Source organism: Siniperca chuatsi, linkage group LG7, assembly GCF_020085105.1.
Source record: "Siniperca chuatsi isolate FFG_IHB_CAS linkage group LG7, ASM2008510v1, whole genome shotgun sequence".
Lineage (NCBI taxonomy): Eukaryota > Metazoa > Chordata > Actinopteri > Centrarchiformes > Sinipercidae > Siniperca > Siniperca chuatsi.
Genome location: NC_058048.1, coordinates 15,249,342 through 15,268,781, shown reverse-complemented (window position 1 = coordinate 15,268,781; position 19,440 = coordinate 15,249,342). Strand labels below are relative to the sequence as shown.

General features: G+C 40.8%; 1 protein-coding gene across 3 annotated transcripts; it reads left to right on the top strand.

Annotated features, from left to right (window-relative positions):
* Positions 1-1,752: 1,752 nt before the first annotated feature.
* Positions 1,753-18,932, top strand: zgc:114130 (uncharacterized protein LOC570332 homolog). Of its 3 annotated transcripts, none has more exons than XM_044203626.1 (2): positions 1,753-2,195; positions 16,600-18,932. In XM_044203626.1, the coding sequence occupies exons 1-2, from the start codon at positions 2,124-2,126 to the stop codon at positions 17,836-17,838; spliced, it is 1,311 nt and encodes a 436-aa protein (XP_044059561.1). In that variant the 5' UTR covers positions 1,753-2,123; the 3' UTR covers positions 17,839-18,932. The 3 variants fall into 3 exon arrangements, with proteins under 3 accessions (XP_044059561.1, XP_044059563.1, XP_044059562.1); XM_044203628.1 differs by lacking the exon at positions 1,753-2,195 and adding an exon at positions 14,671-14,869; XM_044203627.1 differs by lacking the exon at positions 1,753-2,195 and adding an exon at positions 14,674-14,869 and having other exon boundaries at positions 16,597-18,932.
* The last annotated feature ends 508 nt before the right edge of the window (positions 18,933-19,440 follow it).

Below are 19,440 nucleotides of genomic sequence, written 5' to 3'. Positions count from 1 at the left end.
CCTGCCCTCTTTTTCTTCGACTTCACCCCTGCGCCAACCCAAGTGGTGTGACGCAAACGCAGGGAACAGGGGGAGGAGACAGAGGAGGAGAAGGAGGAGGAAGAGGGAGAGGAGTTGGTAAACTCTGCGAGGGAGAAGGCAGAAAAATTCCCTGAACTCCCCCCTCCTAGCCCTCTTCACCACTTCTCTTTTCCTTTCACTCCACTCTTCCTCTCTCCACTTTTACTTTCACTGGCTGGTGTGATTTGGCACTGGCGGTAGACCTGGAGAAATTCATGACAAAGTGCTCTATTTCCGATTCACAGGAACACCATTAAGTTACACATGTGTCTTGAAAACCCCTGCTATACTCCCAGAAAGGCCTCAGGGGAGCTTATCACATTTTAATACTAAAATATTATTTTGATTTTAATTCAAAGATGTTTAAAAACCCCTTTGCTGTGCATTTAAGTCATATGTCATTCTGTCATTTACGGAATCTAAAAAACTTACAACATTAGTACTTCGGTTAACAAAACCTTGCACATAAAAGTGAGAAGACATGACTGCCAACGTGACCATATGATCATCCACAAAATAGTTATTACATATATTATAATCTTATTGCAGTGACCTTCCTATTTTACAAAACAAGAAGTGAATCTAGATGAGTATGTATGAACTGATCTGAAAAGCAGAAACAGCACCCATGGGCACTTTACATATTGTTTTACTGTCAGAATACATTTTGCTAACCTGAATCTTGACAAAGATGCTGGAGTGAAAGCACTCTTGCTTGTTTATTGTTCCCACATGATTAAGATTCATTCAACTTTAGATCTACTCCACATTTCCCCCCAGTCATGCAAGCCGCCCCTGCAATGCCTCAGCCCCCCACCCCAGGGGTGAGAACCAACCGTCAGTTTGAGAACCATTTCGAGGCCCATATTACGACACATATGTGAGTAAGTATAATATATCAAATTTAGATGTTAGTTCTGTGTCTTATTGCCAGAATTGTCAGACTTGTATAAACTGTAGCCATGGTCTGATCACTTGCATCAGGATGTTGGGCAGAAGAAGAAAGTCCCTTCAGACAGTTTCACATCTGTTTGTTTTATTAAAGTAGATCTTTCACAACAGGCTGGCTCATACATGTTCACTGCACGCTTCCTGTTCATGCTCACACTCAGTACATGCTTCTCTTTTTAGACTTCACACTTCCTGTTTTTATGTCCTTTTCTTAATATGGTATGGAAATAAATTTGCACTTTTTATTAACATCAGATGTGTGACCTGCACATGAGAATAAAAAGCTTTCTGTGTTCAAGGGTAAATAGTTTTACATTAGCTGGGGAGAGGCCTAGTTTGGTTTTAAACTGTACTGTACTTAAATTGTACTTCAATTTATATCACATATATGTGATCAAAAAGCTGCATTTGAATTAGCACGATTGAATACAGTTAGTGTAGTGTATTTTTCACCTGAAAGCAATCATTTTATGAATAGGAACTTACAGTGTAGAGTGTGGACTATTAAAAGTATACTAATACCAATAATAATTGTAGAATTTGCAGTAGTGTCTTTTGTCAATATGAAACCAATTTTGGTAACAGTTACACTCTATAAGCCCATTAAGAATCAGTGGAGTCATCAAAACCCATGTTTTGTCTCCTCCTTCGGTCTTAATAGCTTATGATTCTCAGGCAACATTTCAAAGCAGTTTAAGCAATAGATTTTCTGTACTCTCTGTACTTTTCTGTACCAGAGTCGTGGTATGTGGAACATCATGGGTGCCTCATTTATGCCTCAAAATTCAGTTTTAAGCTCCTATAATCAATATTTTTTACATCAACAATGGATCAAAATACTGTGTATATTATGAAAGGGGTTGCTCAAAGTGACAAACCCACAGAGAATTATAACCAACTCTGCTTCTGTTTGCCTCAGCTCTACAGAGCACTTTAGTCATTTTGGTTTTACAGTCCGCAACTGTACTTTTTTTTTTTGGTTCACTCTCACTGTTCTCATCACTGTTGTGTCCAGACACAGCAGGCAGCTGTTTTCTCTCAAAAGGACTGTGATAAACCCACTGTACGCTACCTGCTCAGCACCAAACGACACTCAAACAAAGTTGGACATAATGGAGCATTTAGCAGCTAAAGAGCCAGATATTTTTCTCAGGAGTTGTTGGAGACCAAACCAGAGTTTGAAGGTGAGTGAATATTTGACTTAAGTTTATCAGGTGGTCAAAAACATGTCCAAATAAATGCTGATGTTGCTCCATATCTGCTGGATGTGAAAATAACGGTTTGCTAACACATTCGCCATAACAACTTCATAAGGTGATAATATGTCAATGTACTGTTAACATCCTGTTTCTGCTGCCCTCAAGTGGCCAAAGAATCAGTTATTGCACGTTTTAAGTCATGCTGAACAGATATTCACAATAATCATCTCTTCTCAGACAATATTCTCATTTTTCACTGCGTGACAATATTTTCTGTGTCACAGCTTTCAAGACATCGTGATTTAAGTCCTGATCCTTAGAACACCAAAGCCTCAATGCTGAGGGAACAGTATAATAGCTCAGCTGCTTCTTGTCAGTGAACGTGTTATTTTAGGTCCAGTGTTTTAGTTTTAAGCTAAAATCAGCAGTGGGCTTGTGGCTGCCGAGCCAATTCATGACACAGCACACACATCTTAGCCTGGAGGACAATAGGCCTCTCTGTGAGGAAGTGCTCACACACATACACACATATACACACTGCTATGTTTATACAGGTGGGCAGAAAAAGAAGTGGTTAGCGAGGTGTGTGTGTGTGAGGTGAGTTTGGTTATTGAAAGGAAAGGAATGGATATGGCGTATGTGTGTTTAGCTTTGGCTTCCCTCCCAGGAATACATACCACAATGACACTAGCAGTGCAGAGACCAGCAGAATTCCTTCTTATGAAAATAAGCATCACAGGAGAGGAGAGGACGGGAGAGGGCATGAGAGGAGAGGAGAGGAGGAGAGGAGAGGAGAGGAGAGGAGAGGAGAGGAGAGGAGAGGAGAGAGGAGAGAGGAGGAGAGGAGAGGAGAGGAGAGGAGAGGAGGAGAAGAGAGGAGAGGACGGGAGAGGACAAGAGGAGAGGAGAGGAGAGGAGAGGAGAGGACAAAGGCAGCAGAGGAACAAAACAAGGCATAAATGCAAACATTACCATGAACACCTATACCCCTATGCAATACACAGTATGTACATTTGACAACATAATATTTTTGACAAAATAATCTCAGCTCAAGGTCTTCTTACCAGCGTTTCCTGAGCTTTCAACCACATCACATGGTCTTCATCAGCAAATGGAACTGGCTCAGGTGTCATCATGGTGACCTAAGTGTGGAATGTCAGTCGCTGGTCGTATATGGAGGAGATCGAAGGGATCTTCCCCGTATACGACCACTGATTTACTGATGAAGACCATGAAATGTGGCTAAAAGCTCATAAAAAGCTGGTAAGTACACCTCGAGTTGAGATTCAGTTCAATCAACACCAAACTTCTGTCACATTCACAGTTTTGTTTTAGGAGTTTTGTATTAATATTTTGTATTATAATTGTTCAATATGTCGTCCTGTGTAATGCAGCAAACACTACAATTACAGCGTCACACTTAATGTATCCCCCTCCCATCCACCCGCTGTCTCCCACTGGGATTTCTCAAACAGTAGCATTCTATCATCATAAGAAAACGGTGGTCAAGAAATCAAGAAATTACCGTTACACACAAACAAAACATGCTGGTACAGCAGTCAACCACATGTGACAAAACAAACTGAGAGAGCTCATATTGGGAAGTTACAAACTGTCGGGTACATCTATGCGTGCATAGAGACAGGCTCAACTTTTGGGAAGTGACTTGTTGTGTGAGGTGGTTTAGAGGCACTGACGGCTATAAAAAGAGGAAGCAGAGATTCTGATGATGCTGGGCAGACTGTTTGGCTAGCAGCCCAACAAAGTGTTAATGAGCACTTAACAATAGGAAAAAACTGATTGGGGATTTTCACGATGGTTGTTCCCAGAGGTTTGTGTTCTCTCATCTCCCATTTGTTCTCAGGAGAATGTAGCCTGGTCTCTGGGTATACTTTAACCACAGCTTTACACACACGCACACACGCACACACACACACACACGTACCATTCACCATGACATAATGTTTACATTACTTTTGCTAGAACACTCCTTAGGAGACAGAGAATCACATCACCTAGAAACGCTACCAAACAACAAAAACTGAACGTGAATGTGTGTGTGGTAATTTCTGTTATCACCTTCAGACCTTTCAAAATGTTAGATACTTCTTTGGCAAGTTATGTTTTTGTTTGAAGAACACAACCTAATATTTTGTGATAAATTAAAATATACAAAGGAACTATCAGGGACAACATGGCACATCATGAATATTTCGGAAAAATACTGTACTTTGGGAAGCTAGTAAGAAAGCTGTCACACAGAAATGGCTGCAGGCAAACTCCGAATGGAAGACTGCATTTCAGTTGTCAATGACATAAAGTGTCTGATCTTTAAGACTACAATGCAAGCATTATGGAAATACTGGAAATAAATGACAGATATTGTATATTCCTCTAAGATATAACGCACCAGGAAATTTGGTCAACACATTCAATGACAACAAAAGGACTTTCATAAGGACACTAACATCATGAAACAATTGGCAGCGTCGTTCTCATGATTCACTGACAGTCACACACAGGCTGTGTTCGAAATTGCATACTAACATACTGCCTACTACATACTCAATCAGTATGTACTGCATACTGCCTAACTAAACAGAATAAATACGAAGCTAGCTAGCTAGCTACCCCCCGCAGTCGCTTGTGGAGCTTCTCAACTCTGAAAACATTGGAACACATTTTCAATTCGCCATCAATTTTCATAAAACTGCCAATATTTGAAATCTACTGTATACAGTAGATTTCTCGCCTTAGTGAATTTAGTGATTAAATAGAATATGAAAATTGTAAAAAACAAAAAACAAAAAAAAAACTACAGTGTGGTGCTAGAACAGCCATTGGACAGTCTGAAGAGACGCAATGCGTTTTGGGGTGGTTGAGTATGTGCCGTAAGCTAACACCGCGAAATTCAAACACACACACACACACACACTTAAGTAACAGAGAGGACAGACAAGGAAGTGGAAGAAAGCGACATCTAGATGCACACATATTAGCACGGACACACACGTACACACACAAAGAATTGTTTTCAGTACAGGTTTCCTGGATACCAATATATAAATAAAAGAAAGTGGAAGGCGCCATTTGATACAAGGCTCCAGATCCATCAATATCCCTTTGATCAAACACACTGATCAATATTATGAGCTGTTGCCTGGATACAGTCGGGTGAGCACAGTGCGAGAATATACAGACCGGGAATCATTCTAATTCAGTTGTATGGAGACACACGTACACACTGACGCTCATATCCTCACATCAGCTACTTTTGTAGCATTACTCCTATTCCACTTGGGTCAACGGATAAACTGTTTTGTCTTTAGAGGATTTTTCATACATACAAACATACACACACACTCCATTACCATTATGTATAAAGGATATCTTGTCACAGAGAGTGTACACAAAAAGCTCTCCCAGTGTAAAATGAAAAGAACGCTAAACCTCTCACAGCTGACATTAAAAGAGGATGTAATGTTTTGGGAGTAAAAAAAAAAACGTGTATACAACTAAGCATACATAAGCACACTGATAACATCCACACAAGCTAATTCACCTTGCCTCATGACGACCATACGGCATAAGCTTCACACAGGCATAACACCATATAAATACTTAAATCTAACAGTTTTGAAGCATATAATGTGTTAGATGGCAGCTATGAACACAAAATACACACATTATGACCCTGCCAATGCACTTTCTTACACATTAGGATGTAAATAACAATTACATTGGCCAGGATTATAGAAGGAAGGGGAATCTGATTGTTTTGCCACCTTTCTTCTCTCTTTTCCTGATATGAGCCAAAGTCATTTCTTGCGATCACATGATCACTAACTATCTCCTGATTTATGTTAGAGATCCATGAGAAATGTGTAGGATCCAGGGTCTGGCGATTCCATTGTAGATTTAAGAGAAAGTTACGCGTGTAAGCCCACTTGATTGTTTGGGAATGTTGGTGACACCAGACAAAGTTCGAGAATATCACCAAAAGCAAGTAATATGAAATCTCTATCTCTAAACGACTCATGAACATTTAGGATTCAAAAACCCACAGGATCTAACCCACTTAGGGCGAGACAACATATAAAATATAAAAACGCTTTCTGACACGAGAAACCTGCTGTCGGTCGGAGCAGCGCCCCCTACAATAAAGATACTTTGAACTTTGAATCTCAAACATTCAACATTCCTGTTCTCTTTCAGTCGTCACAAAAATTACAGACTGGATGATGTCAATTTCAAGTGTCAAGTTTGTGTTTTTCTCGTCTTTAGCAGCCCTGACGCAAAACCAATAAACCAAGAGCAAGATGTCTTGGGGAATTTTAAAATGTCTGACACTGCAGATTAGCAGACAAATGGCATTTTGTCTGTGTTCCCCTTTAAACAGCCTCAATAAATAAATACGCAAGGCAGCTCCTTATGACGCTCGCTCCACATTTGGCTGGACTTCTGTATCCAAACACCTGACATCACTCTGTCTTTTTCTGTTAGTGATCTTGTTCCTCTCTAAGCATGAGGTATGAAAAAAAAAAACCCTCTCTAAGATTTTGCTACTACTACTATTTTTGACATGTCAGTTAAGTAAAGTCTTTTTTGGGCAGGGTTTTTCTACAAAAATCTGTCATGAGAACAACTCTTTAAATTCCATTTTATTCTCTTTCACATTTATTTCAAGGGACAGTATTTGAAATGCACACAGCCCACTCACTCAGTCTCTCTCTCTCTCTCACTCCTCTCTCTCTCTCTCTCTCTCTCTCTCTCTCTCTCTCTCTCTCTCTCTCTCCCTCTGTCTCTTTCACATGTGAGTACACACACACACTCACACATGCGCTTCTGTTGTTTGTTTGGTTTTCTTGAATTTTAAAACATACTCAGAACAATTAAATTATCTATCATAACACCGTCTTTCCCTGTTTTTCTTGCTTTTCTCTCACCTCTCTTCCTCCCCCTATCTCTTTCCCTCTCTCTGTCTAGCTCAGCATGTTTCTGCTATTGATTTAAAACATCAAGACTCCATTTTCCCTGTCATCAAAATTAATTTCTCATGAATTCCAGCTTTTACATAGATCTGATCACACACAGCAAAACTGGAGCTTGAGATAAATAATCTTCCAGTGGAAATCTCAGATCACATTTCCTGTGTATATCATTTTTTTCCTGTTTCCTGAATGAAATATATTTAAGGCTTTGCTGTTCCTTCTGGTCACACGAGGCTGACAGAAACACAAAGTGATAAACCATGTCTGTGTTATTAGAACAACTATTTGGCTGTTTGTTTTATTTTGGGTTCACGAGGATCTCCAGGAACTGTTGCTTAACACACACACTGTTGTTTGGCTCACTTCCAGGGAATAGGGTTGTGTACGTTCCCCTGTCTACCAGTCTCTGTGTTCACTCGGCAGCTCTGGCCCCTGCCTTGGCCTCATCCTCTCAAAAAATGCACTTGTTTCATGTGTATAATAGTATGCACAAACACAAAAAAATACACGTATACAGCCTAAGGTAACAGATGCAGGTGGTGTTGGTCATTTCTTTATACAGAAACTGAGTTAGCCAAATGAATCTAATCCACTCAGTGAAGGCCACCAAAACTAACTAAACTATGGAAATGGTACAACAGCGCCCCTCGCTGGTGGATTTGACATACAGAAGAATTGTAAAATGTAGTAAGGTGTTTTACATACGTCTTTTTCGTTACATTCATTTTAATACACAATGATGACATAATCCCTTTACATATACATGACTCAACAATCACAATTCTAATGTGAAATGTTTAACAGCAACTTTTCAATGCTGCAGTTAAATCATGCATGATCTTTGATAAGTTGTTGTCAGTGTTACTGTTAATACCTTTTAACAATCTGTCACAAGTGTGTTTAAATTACAAATCTACTTATTTCCTTTATTCCTTCCTTCTCTCCTTGATTTCTTTCATTACTCTTTCTTAGCTAAAATAAATCACAACACAGTAGCCATCTTATGATTTTAATGCATCAAAAGCAGTCCTGTGATAAATTCGCGTTCTAACCCTTATAATCCCTTTTTTACGATCTGAGCTCACAGTGTCAGGGTGGAGGACAATCACTGGTTACAGTGCTGATTTGTAAACACACATTAATTCAGCAGAGGGCAGTAGAATGCAGAAAATACCAGCAAGATCCCATTGTAATCATACAGGATGGAAATGTTCAGTTCCTCTTCTACCTCTGCCTCTATGTTGCTCCCAAACAGTGTGAGCTCAACACACACTTTTAAAGAAACTGCATTCTGTAACAATTTATGTCATGTCACTAGACCCACAATTGAACTTTACTGAGGTTGTAGATATAAAAGAGTATTGATTTGTGGTGAATGTGGCCAACTGTACAGTAGGCCATGCTCTTTTCTTTGGCTTGATTATTAAATTACGCTACAATGTTGCCACCCACACAAAGTTTGTGAACATCTGAACATTTTACACCCATATCTAATTGTTGAGCATCTCATTACCAAACTATGGGCATTAATATGCTACTATAACAGCGTTCACCTGAAACTGGACACTGGAAAGGCTCTAATGTTGGGCGATACAGTCTGGTACGCGGTCGATGTTCCAATTCATCCCAAATATGTTGAATGGGTATGAGGTCAGGACTCTGTAGAACAGTAAAATTCTTCTGCACCAATCTCAGAAAACCATTTCTTTATGCACCTTGCTTTGTGCTCGGGGACATTGTCATGTTGAAAAAGAAAAGGGCCTTTCCCAAACTCTTGCCACAAAGTTGAAAGCACACTATTGTCTAAAATATCAAGGTAAGGCTAGACAAGGCAAATCTTTGTATAGCACCTTTCAACAACAATGCAATACAAAGTGTTTTACATAAGCTATAAAAGAAACAATTTAAAAGGCAATTTAAAAAAGACACACATCCACAGGATTTTAAAACAGTAAAATGAAATAGAAGATAAGAATAAGCCAAAATAGAATTAATTAAGCTGTAGAATTACAGTGCAGCTACAGTGCAGTGCAAGATGTGAATATCAGTGAAATACTGTATGATATGAAATATCACTGTATGTTGACTGGACCAAACCATGAAAAACTGCCCCAGAGTAAAAGTACAAAATAATATGAGGTCCACATATTTTTGGCCCTATAGTGTACCCCAGTATGTCTGTTGTGGGACCCCAGATGTCTGATGTACACACAGACACAGCTGACTCCTTTTTTTGCCACTTTCCCCCCAAAACCAATGAGTTAAAAAAACTAATGTCTTAACTCTCCCCCATCTCTATCTTACACTCTCTCCACCCTGAATCATTGTCTCCTTTTCCATGCTAGACCTTCCGCAGACATTTGTCACTGTTATCTTGTTTTTAAACCTTCTACGTCCTCCTTCACTCTGGCTTTCTAATTGAATCCACAGGAGTGAATTCCAGTGGCGCAGGAGAGGAGGAGAGGGAGGGGTGATGTCAAAGGTTAGGTTATGACCTTTGCCCTGTGCTTAGAACCCTACTGTGCGCCGTTTCTGGATGTGTGGGCGTGTGTGTGTGCAACAAGAGAGTCATAGTTGTTATGTATTTATGCAGAAATGAACATTCCAGTGCAGTCACTGTGGTTATATATATATATATATATATATTTTTTTTTTTTTTTTTTTTACTTCACTTCACACTTTTACCTAATAGTCTATGTTATCTTTTCTGTGTCGGTAAGCACTGGCAAGTATTCTTGTAAAGAAAATATCAGCTATAAAAAACAAACAAAAAAACAAAAATAATTTCAGGAAGCTGCTGTATTTGTTCCTATCAATGACAAACAGTTAATATACGTTTTTGGAACATAGTAGATGCTAAGATTGGATGAAAAGGTCACTGTCAGGCAAACTCTCTTGCTAAATCCCAGACTCTCTCTGTGAATCCCAAAGGCTCTCTTTAAGCACAAACAAACACACAAACACACACACACACACACACAAGTGAATGGGGCAGGGGATACATTGTGCAAGAAGGAAGGTGGTGGTGGTGGTGGTGAGGGGGGGTGAAGAAAGGGGAGGAAAAGAGGAGCAGATGTTAGACCCCTCCTTCCCTCTCTTTAATATGTCACTGGTAATAGTAGCCTCTTATCTGAAGAAGCCTGTGTGGGGCTGTAGAGGAATGACTTCACTTAATCATGAGAGTTTCAATAGGCTGAGTGTGCAAGTGTGTGTGTGTGTGTGTGTGTGTGTGTGTGTCCTGCTCTCTGTAACACACACACAACAAATGGTGATACGATACAATTGTTTCACTCTGTAAATTGACTTTATTTACACACACGTTGACAATGTTGTAATTATGGATTAGCTAGCTCTCCAATCCTGCCTACTCACCCCTCTATTCTTTTCTTATATCCCCAAACTAGCTCTCAGGCATCCTTCCCATTCTTCCTGTTAATGGAAACACAGTGCAGTGTTTCTTCATCAAGAGTTCTGTCAAATATTTCAAAAATAAAACATGTATTCCTTCATGTTTCATCCCATTTCTTGAAAAATATCAGTGACACCCTACAGCCAGTCTCAAGGTCACCTCTGTGAATCTCTCCTAATATCAAACAGATGTTCAATCAGCAAATGCTTTCCTAATGACTTGGCTAATTATTTCAATGCAGCACGACGTTGAGCAAGATTATGGGACAAAGCAAGGAAAGGCATCCTGTGACACATCTGTATACATCTGGTTGATTAATCCCAAATCTGCAGATGAATCTTGTTGCAGAACCAGTCTTAATGAATGATTCCTCCCTCCAATCTTTCAATGCCTTCCTCTCCCTCATTTCCCGTTTCTTCTAAATAGCCCCCAATCCTGCCCCTTCGTCCCTCTCCTCACCCCCATCTCCTTCCTCCAACAAGCCCTTCTATCCCACCCATTCATCACCCTCTGTTATTTCCAACGTGTGTGTGTGTGTGTGTGTGTGTGTGTGTGTGTGTGTGTGTGTTTGTGCACGGGGGTAGAGTCTCAGAGGGCGGGCCATTAGTTTGTTAGTTGGTTCTGCAGCTCATTGAGCTCATTGTGCTCCAAAGGCCCTCTAGCCCAGCTGGACTCAACAAGTAGCAAGAACTCTCTTTCAAATCTCTCTCCTCCTTTCTCCTCCCTTCTTCCCTCCCCCTTTCCTTCAGAACCCCCGTAATCCCCAACTCACCCAAAAGGGATTTGTTCATAGAAGTAAACTCTACTCACAAACCAAATAGCTTGTTTATAGATAACACTTGTTTACTTAACCAAATTAACAGAAGGCCCTGCTTACCTCGAGGCACTCGTGTTGTTGACATCTTGCTAATGGCTTGTTGTTCACAGTGGTGGTCTTCATCTCAGGGTCAAAAACAAACACGCAAAGCCAACCTCTTAAGACGATGAACTAATTAGGGCAGTGTCTAATGTCTGGGTTAGCACCCAAAGGCCAGTTGCAATACAATTAGGCCTTGTTCACACTTGGCATTAAATGCACCTTGGGTCATATGAACAGAACCGGGCAACTGGAAATTTGTTTACATATGTGGGGCGTCATGATGTCCTGGTAATGAAGATAGCATTCACAGCTCAATTTCCGGCCTAGGGACCTTTGTTGCATGTCATTCCATCCCTCTCTGCCCTCGTTTCTTGCCATCTCTCTAACATCCACCTTTGAAGGCAAAAATGCCTCAAAAATACTGAAGAAATTCATCCACATAGTGCAGTTGGAGAGCAAATGCATTGAAAAAGCACAAGGCCAACATTTTAGTGTGCATAATCTACAACAAAACCCCCCAAAACTGTTAATTTACCTGCCGAATAAAATTTAACTGTTTTGTTTTTTTAACATTTGTAATACAAAGAAGTAGCCACTGCAATGCTCTACTGTGTCATTTTTTCTGATCAGATGCAGTCAGCTTCCTAATGATGAAATGGAATGTGAGTGACGAATAACAAAAGGTCAGTCGAAATGCATATAGGATGCATTCTGATGCCAGATGAGAACTGCAGTCCTTCTTAATTGGATCTCGAGACAGTGTGATATATGTGGATGATACTGCATCTGAACTTTACATTAGAAAATTGAGGAGCTGGTTTCAGAGGCAGACACAAGAAATGAATGCCTATTTTCTTTAGGGAAGATATTTGTGGCAATTTTGATTGTAACAGCAGTAACAGGGGCAGTAAAAGAGGGATGGCATGCAATGAAGCTCCGCTGCAAGATTTGAACCTGGGATGTCATGTTTACATGGCACAAGTCCTAGACCGCTGAACACTAAGATTCCTCTCAGTCCCCTTTAACCGCAGATATGTGAGGGAAGACACCAATTCAGCTTCATATACGCATCACAAGTCAAAACACAGCTGGCTGAGACAACCTTCATGCTGTATAGAGTGGACCTAAACCATTACATCATCTCAATACTGGGGGGATGGGGGAGTTGAGACCCTCTGTCTAACACACACAAGCATGTATACACACACAAACACACACACTTAATGGTGACCACTTGGTTGGACAAAGCTTTTGGGCAGGCTTTGTTCTCAGCTGAAACTCATCTTTCTAAAGCAACTCAGAGCTATGAGTTGGTTTTAAGAACTTTCAGACTTTTTCTCGGAGTGGGGGCTCAGCGTTTCAAAAACTTATGTTTATTTATGTACACCTTTTTGACCAGTTTCTGACATTTCGTTCTTCTCTTGTGAGAGTTGTACACTTTTTCAGACAACTAACTTACTTATCAGTTATATTTAATGAATAGGAACAAGAGAGAGGAAGAAAACAGCTAACTTTCTTAATGAACTTTAATGCATTTCAATAGGTTGGGAGGTCATTAAAATGTTTTACCCATCCGTCAAACTAATTCAAGAAACGTGCAATGATTACATCTGCAGTTGCTCTTCAAAGCTACAAAAATCCGGCCACTAGAAGCAATGAACTGTACAGAACAAACTGAAAGCTGTTTCTTTCCCTGTAGTTGCAGCCAACTGTTTGCCAACTCGTCAGGCTACTGGGCATGCCGTCAATCCCCTTTACAATCCCAGAGGTGTGACAACTTCACTCCTGGCAGACCTGTGTGTATGTGTGTGTGTGTGTGTGTGTGTGTGTGTGTGTGTATGTGGGTGTGTGTGTGTGTGTACTCTTGAAATCCTATCTTTGCGAGGACCAAATGTCTTACCAGTGATGGTAGGAGAATGAGGCATTTATTGTCAGTGCCCACTTTGACAGTTTTTTTTCCGGGCTAGGGTTTAGGGTTATAGGTTGGATTGTGATTAGTCTAAGGTTTGAGTTTAGGGAAATAAAACCTTACTTTGCTTTGACATTTTCAGTCCTTGCAAACAGAGGAACAAAGCTGTGTTTGTGTGTATGTGTGAGTGGGGCTGTCAGACATTCTCATTGCTTCCCACACACACACACACACACCTACCTTTTCACACATTTAGCTTTGAAATCAAAGACTTCACTCCTCCATGTCTGTCTCATATGGCTAGGCTGTCTTCATACTGTCTTTTCTACCCATGTGTTCAGTCCTCCTGTGTTCTGCCTGTGTTCCCTTTTTTTGTCCTTGTGGTGGCCCTTTCTTGTGGTTGCTTGTCTGCTTTCTGTCTATTTCTTGTGGCTCCCTATTGTTTTATAAGCTTTCTTTAGTTTGTTTTAGCTACTACCGGTGGCACCTCCTCCGCCCCTTCTGATAAAAGCCATCGGACTTTACATAGTCAATATCTAGCTTAAAATAAAAACAAGCATATTTATGCTTTAACCCAAGGAGTTTTATGACATATAATCAGGTATCAAGATTACGTGCAAATTGCATTAGGTCTAATTATTCTGATTGCAATGATGATATAATTGCAGCTATAGACAAGACTTCTGGTGATATCAGTGACAAGGCCTGCACTTCTCAGCAAAGTACAGACATTAGCTGAGACTACTGTGTGACAAAAAGTACAGAATAACTTCATATAAATAGGTTTTATGGTTATTATTTTTCAGCAAACAAAAAAAAACTAATATTATATACCTGCATACCGATATGTATGACATAGACCATTGTTGGCCTGTGTATGCGAACAGCTATTTTAAAGTTATATATCCACCAAAAGGCCCTGCGACGAGTTGGCCACTGTCCAGGGTGTACCCTGCCTAAGGCCCAAAGTCACTGGGATAGGCGCCAGTCACCCGCGACCCCTAACGGGACCAAGCGGTAGAAAATGGATGGATGGATGGATATCCACCAAAAGCAAAAAATGCATGTTAGATGTCACTTAAGCTAACTTTATAGCTACACTGTCCAAAAGACATGACTCCTACGATGAAAACATGGTCTTCTGTATGTTTAAGGAATTAAAAAAATGGTTAGATAAAACTAATTGTCTTTGAGCTGGGTACCCTCATCCAGTTTTGGGAGTGCTGGGTCTGAAAACACCTTTCGGCTGACTCACAGAGGCGTGGGAGTGGCTAACAGCAGTGTTAGGTTTTAAATCCACACGTGGTCTGGGTCTTGGGCTTGTTTAGCACCACATACACACCTAGAAACTTCTGACCAACTCACGCTAGTGAGTTGCCCACGTCTATGACTGCGGGGGCAGACGGGATCGGACGAAGCTTTTGGTAACTCAGCGAAATGCCGTCTTACCCCCTCAGTCAGTTTTCTGACCTGGAAGAGATGATGTGCAAGGTAAATGAAACGCGCAAATAAAGTTGAGCGAAAGTTGGCTAGGTCGTTACGTTAGCTAGCTAGCTACGCTGCTAACTTTGCGCTGTTTGCTCTCATCACCTTTTCAAGTCTTGTTTAGCGGATACCGTCGCTGTGATGTTTTAACAGTTTATTGTTATCTAGTGGCTTTATCTGTTTTATTTGATCTCAAAGTTAGCCTGGACCTGAAGCTAACTTTTTACAAAGTGGGGGCGGTGTTGAATTTGGTGTTACGATTCATCGCAACGCGGGCCCATTAAACTGTCCACTAACTTGGTCATTTAGTTTGTCTAAAGTTAGCTAGTTAAGGTGGTTTAGCTAGATTTTCGCCACCACTTGTCACAGAAAGGTTACAACAAGTAATCTCGGTAGTTTTATTAACGGTAGACAACGCCTACAAGTCGAATAAAAACATCCCCGTAAATAACCATATTTAACTTTTACGCTTGGAACAACTAACTTAAAAGTCGTCTGTTATACTTGTCGAGCTGCGTTGATCGCATGGAGAGGTGTTTAATTCGCTGTATACTAGTAAGTAAATGCACGTTGTGTAGTACTAATTAATTTATTTTTTTTTAAACTGTACTACGTGCTGCATAGCAACATACTGTAGCTTGTCCTTGCTCATTTTCATCACAAAAGAAGATGCAAGTATGTGTAGGATGCCAGGTTAAAACGTTAAGTTCTTGTTAGTGTGGATTTAAAAAGGTAGGACAGATTGTTGCTGGATTTTGATATTGTTTATGTGAGAAATACGGAGTCAACTGTTACCATCTAGCGCGTTTGAAAAGAACCGCTACTGTGTCTCGCAGCTCAAATTGCACATTCTCAAATAGCAGCAGTGTAATTATTTTCAATTTAGCATATTGTTGTGGCCAATCTATGAATAACAGCCCTATAATCGGCCATTTAGGTAGGCACGTGTGGGTTTTAACTAAGCTACAAATACTGTACAATAACGGTTTACTATACTGAAACAAGTCTTAAAGGATACTACTCTGCCTTGAATATTGCATTAGACTGCATTCCTACATTTGTCTGAATTTTCATGTCCATTTTCTGTCTTGTAGCTGTTTACATAAGACAAAATGTGCGTGTTAGGCCCTGAGATGGAATTTGTATTAGACAAAGTTAAGATGGACTGATCAAAATATAAAAGAGGATGGGTCACATTAGAAATATTGTTGACTGAAGTACCATATAGCTAACTTTGTAGTGTCCATATTACATGACAAGAAACACAAATCTGTAAGGGTTGACGGAAGTTCACAAAAAAAGTAAAATATCTGACTAAAGTTTGTTTTGATGTATACTTGTATGCTAGTATTTAGTACCCATCACCCATCAACACGGTTCATACATGGATTTATTCAGTCTGCCAGACAAAAAATGCATTTTTCCAATAACTCTGAAGGTTGGAAAATCAAGAAACTTAATATAAAAAAGATCTATAAAGGTTAATTAAAAATAACATGTAAACATGTTGGATAAGAAAATCTTGCCTGCTATGGCTGCCTGGGAAAAAAAACAGTATTTTGCGTTTGCATGTAATTTCCGTAGTGTTCAGTGTGGAAACTGAAAACAATTGCATCCTTGTAACTGTTAATAAATAGCACAACTGTTCTTTAATTTTTCAGTAGTTTCCAAGTAAAATGTCAAAAGATGTCAATATATAGAAATGTATCTGCTAATGTCTGTTCTTTTTACAGCAGTTACTGAATCTCGACTTGAGGGAGCAGAGCAGGCCGCTATCATCCCTCAGTCTGGCAATGAGAACACCAGGTTACATCGATCAGCCACGTAGCAACACATTGTTTTCCCTATCGTCTCTCTCCTGCCTCCCCACTGATCCTTCAGACAGCGTATTTCTGACCTCCAGCCAATGGGGGCAGCAGTCAGAAAGCCCTCTGCCCTCCCAGCTTGCCAATTCCACCCAATGGGGAAAGTCAGGCTTCCTTGCCCAGCGCTCCATCAGCATGGTAGAGACCAGCAGCACCACAGCAGCAAGTCTAGGCTGGCCCGGGACTGACATAAAGCATTTCCAAAGTGACATCAGCCCCACTGCACTGAACACTAGCTCCTCCTCCTCCACCTCATCTGTTTCCACCTCCTCTTCACGGTATAAGACTGAACTGTGTCGATCTTTTACTGAGAGCGGCTTGTGCAAGTATGGCGGGAAGTGCCAGTTTGCCCATGGGCCAGATGAGCTGCGGGATCTTAGCAGACATCCAAAATACAAAACTGAGCCGTGTCGTACATTTCACACCATCGGCTTCTGCCCGTACGGTATCCGCTGCCACTTTGTCCACAACAACGAGGAAGAAAAGAATCACTCCTTCTCTCGTTCCTCCTCCTCGTCTTCTTCGTCCTCAAGCATTCCCCAGCAGCCACCTTCTTCCTCCCGCTCGCAAAGACCTCCTCTTGTCAGACAGAGCTTCAGCTTTGCTGGGTTTCCCTCTGCTCCCCAGCCAGCCCTTACTGCTCACCCTCCACCTGCCGCTGCTTCTTTCACACGTGCTCCATCGGCCTCTCCTCCTTCCTGCGCTGACATTACTGACCTCCTTTCTCATGCCTTCCTGGAGATGGACTCTGCGTTCGAGGCCTCCCCTGCCCACCAGTACCAGACCCCCATGGGCCAGGCCACTGCGGCAGATCCCCGTTCTCCATTCCTGCCCTCCCCAGACTCAGGCTGTTCTCCATGTGGGCTGTCTCCGACTGCCTCCCTTTCCCTGAGGCAGAGTCCCAGTGCTTCTGGGGTCTTTTCAGGGCCACTGGGTGCCCGATCCCTGTCCTACACCTCTCTGTCAGACCAGGACCAGGATGGAAGCAGCTCTGCAAGCTCGCTCAGTGGCTCTGAGTCCTGCGGTGGCATTAACGAAGCCAACGGCAGACGTCTGGCGGTATTCAGTCAGCTATCTGTTCCTGAGGATGCCACTGGGTTCTGCCTTTAGGCTGCAGTGTGCTGGAACACAAACATACACATTTGCATACATTCAGACACAGACATGCAACCCCTGGATATGGATGGTCGAGACACAATATATGCAGTACACACAAATGCTCACACACCTGACCCCTATAAATGCACACACCCCCTCACACACACAAACACACACACACACAGCCACTGGACTTACACCTCAAACATTCTTTGCACCTGTGTGGCGTCAAAGGAAACAGAGACTTTGTGACTGAGACAGATTGCTCACAGAGATTTGATAGATTTGCGTGGTTAAAATGTCATTTATGCGTAAGAGAAGCCACAGTGATGCTGAAAGTAAAATGTGTGTTTCCACCAAAACAGTACATATCAAGGTAGAAGTTAAATAGTGTTGGAAGCGTTTGATGCTTTATCAAAATAGTATGCAGAGATGGCAAATTGCAGCAAAGGAATTTGTGATCAGTGTGATTGGCCTCAGTGCCACCTGTTGTTGAGTCCAACCACACCATTTATATTACAGTTTACCAACATCTTCTGAGTGATCTTAGAATGTGACAAAGCCAAAGACATTTTGATTATGGTGGTACAAACATACACTGTGACCTATGTTTAGGAATGGTTGTTTTTCCATTAACTGTACACAGTATTGTGTTTATAAGCTGGTGAAACTGTTTTTTTCCTCTGTACAGTCTAAGGTCATGTTGAGATCACTGGCCTCGTACCTGAATGTTAAGTTTTTAAACAACTTAAGTGCCTGTGGTATTATTTAACAGGTGATGTTACAGTGTTTGAAACAATATTTGCTGGTTTGTTAGGAGAGATGTGTGGAGGGGTGTGAGTCTTTTTTTTTTTTTTATATATTAGTCAAATAAGCTAGTGTGAGTTCAGGTCTCTCTGTTGGTAAGATTACTACTTAAAATCAAGTCATGTGAATGTTTCATGAAAGTCCTGTTTTACCTCTGGCACCAAAAACTTTGTGTGCTAATCTGTATTTTAGATTATCTTAAACTAAACACAAACATTCCCAGGAGTGGGATTTATTTCCTCCCTTGTCCACAGGCAGCACCAGTGTTACATTTTTGATGAATATTCATGTTTGTGTTACTCTCACCCCACCACATTTCATATCTCCTTCTCATTCAGTATTAATTCTTCCTGTTACAGCTTTGTACTGTTGTGAATGTGTAGCGTCCTGGTCTCACGTATGTGAACTGTGCAGCCAGGTCTGTTGCCTTACTGAGCTAGACATAGCATTTTGTAGGGTTAGGATATGTATGCTTAGTGTTATAGAAATTTTACTTGGCTGTTTTGTGTGTTTTATGATGTAGTTGGTTAGAAGAACAGACACTGTGCTGTCACTGGTCTATTTAAAATTGCCTTTTCATCAACATGTTTGAGGCCTGTTTAGTGTTAAAGGTGATCATCTTTAGTAAATTAATTTCTTTAATTTATTTTAACGTATTTATAGAAGACTTTGAGTTGTTAATGCTTGTATCAAGTTTAATATATTTGGGCTTTTTTTTTTTTTGCTTTTTTGTACTGGAAATAAAGTATTTTTTTTTTTTTTTTTTAAAAAAAAACTGAGTTTGTTTTGCTTTAAACACCTCAGGGG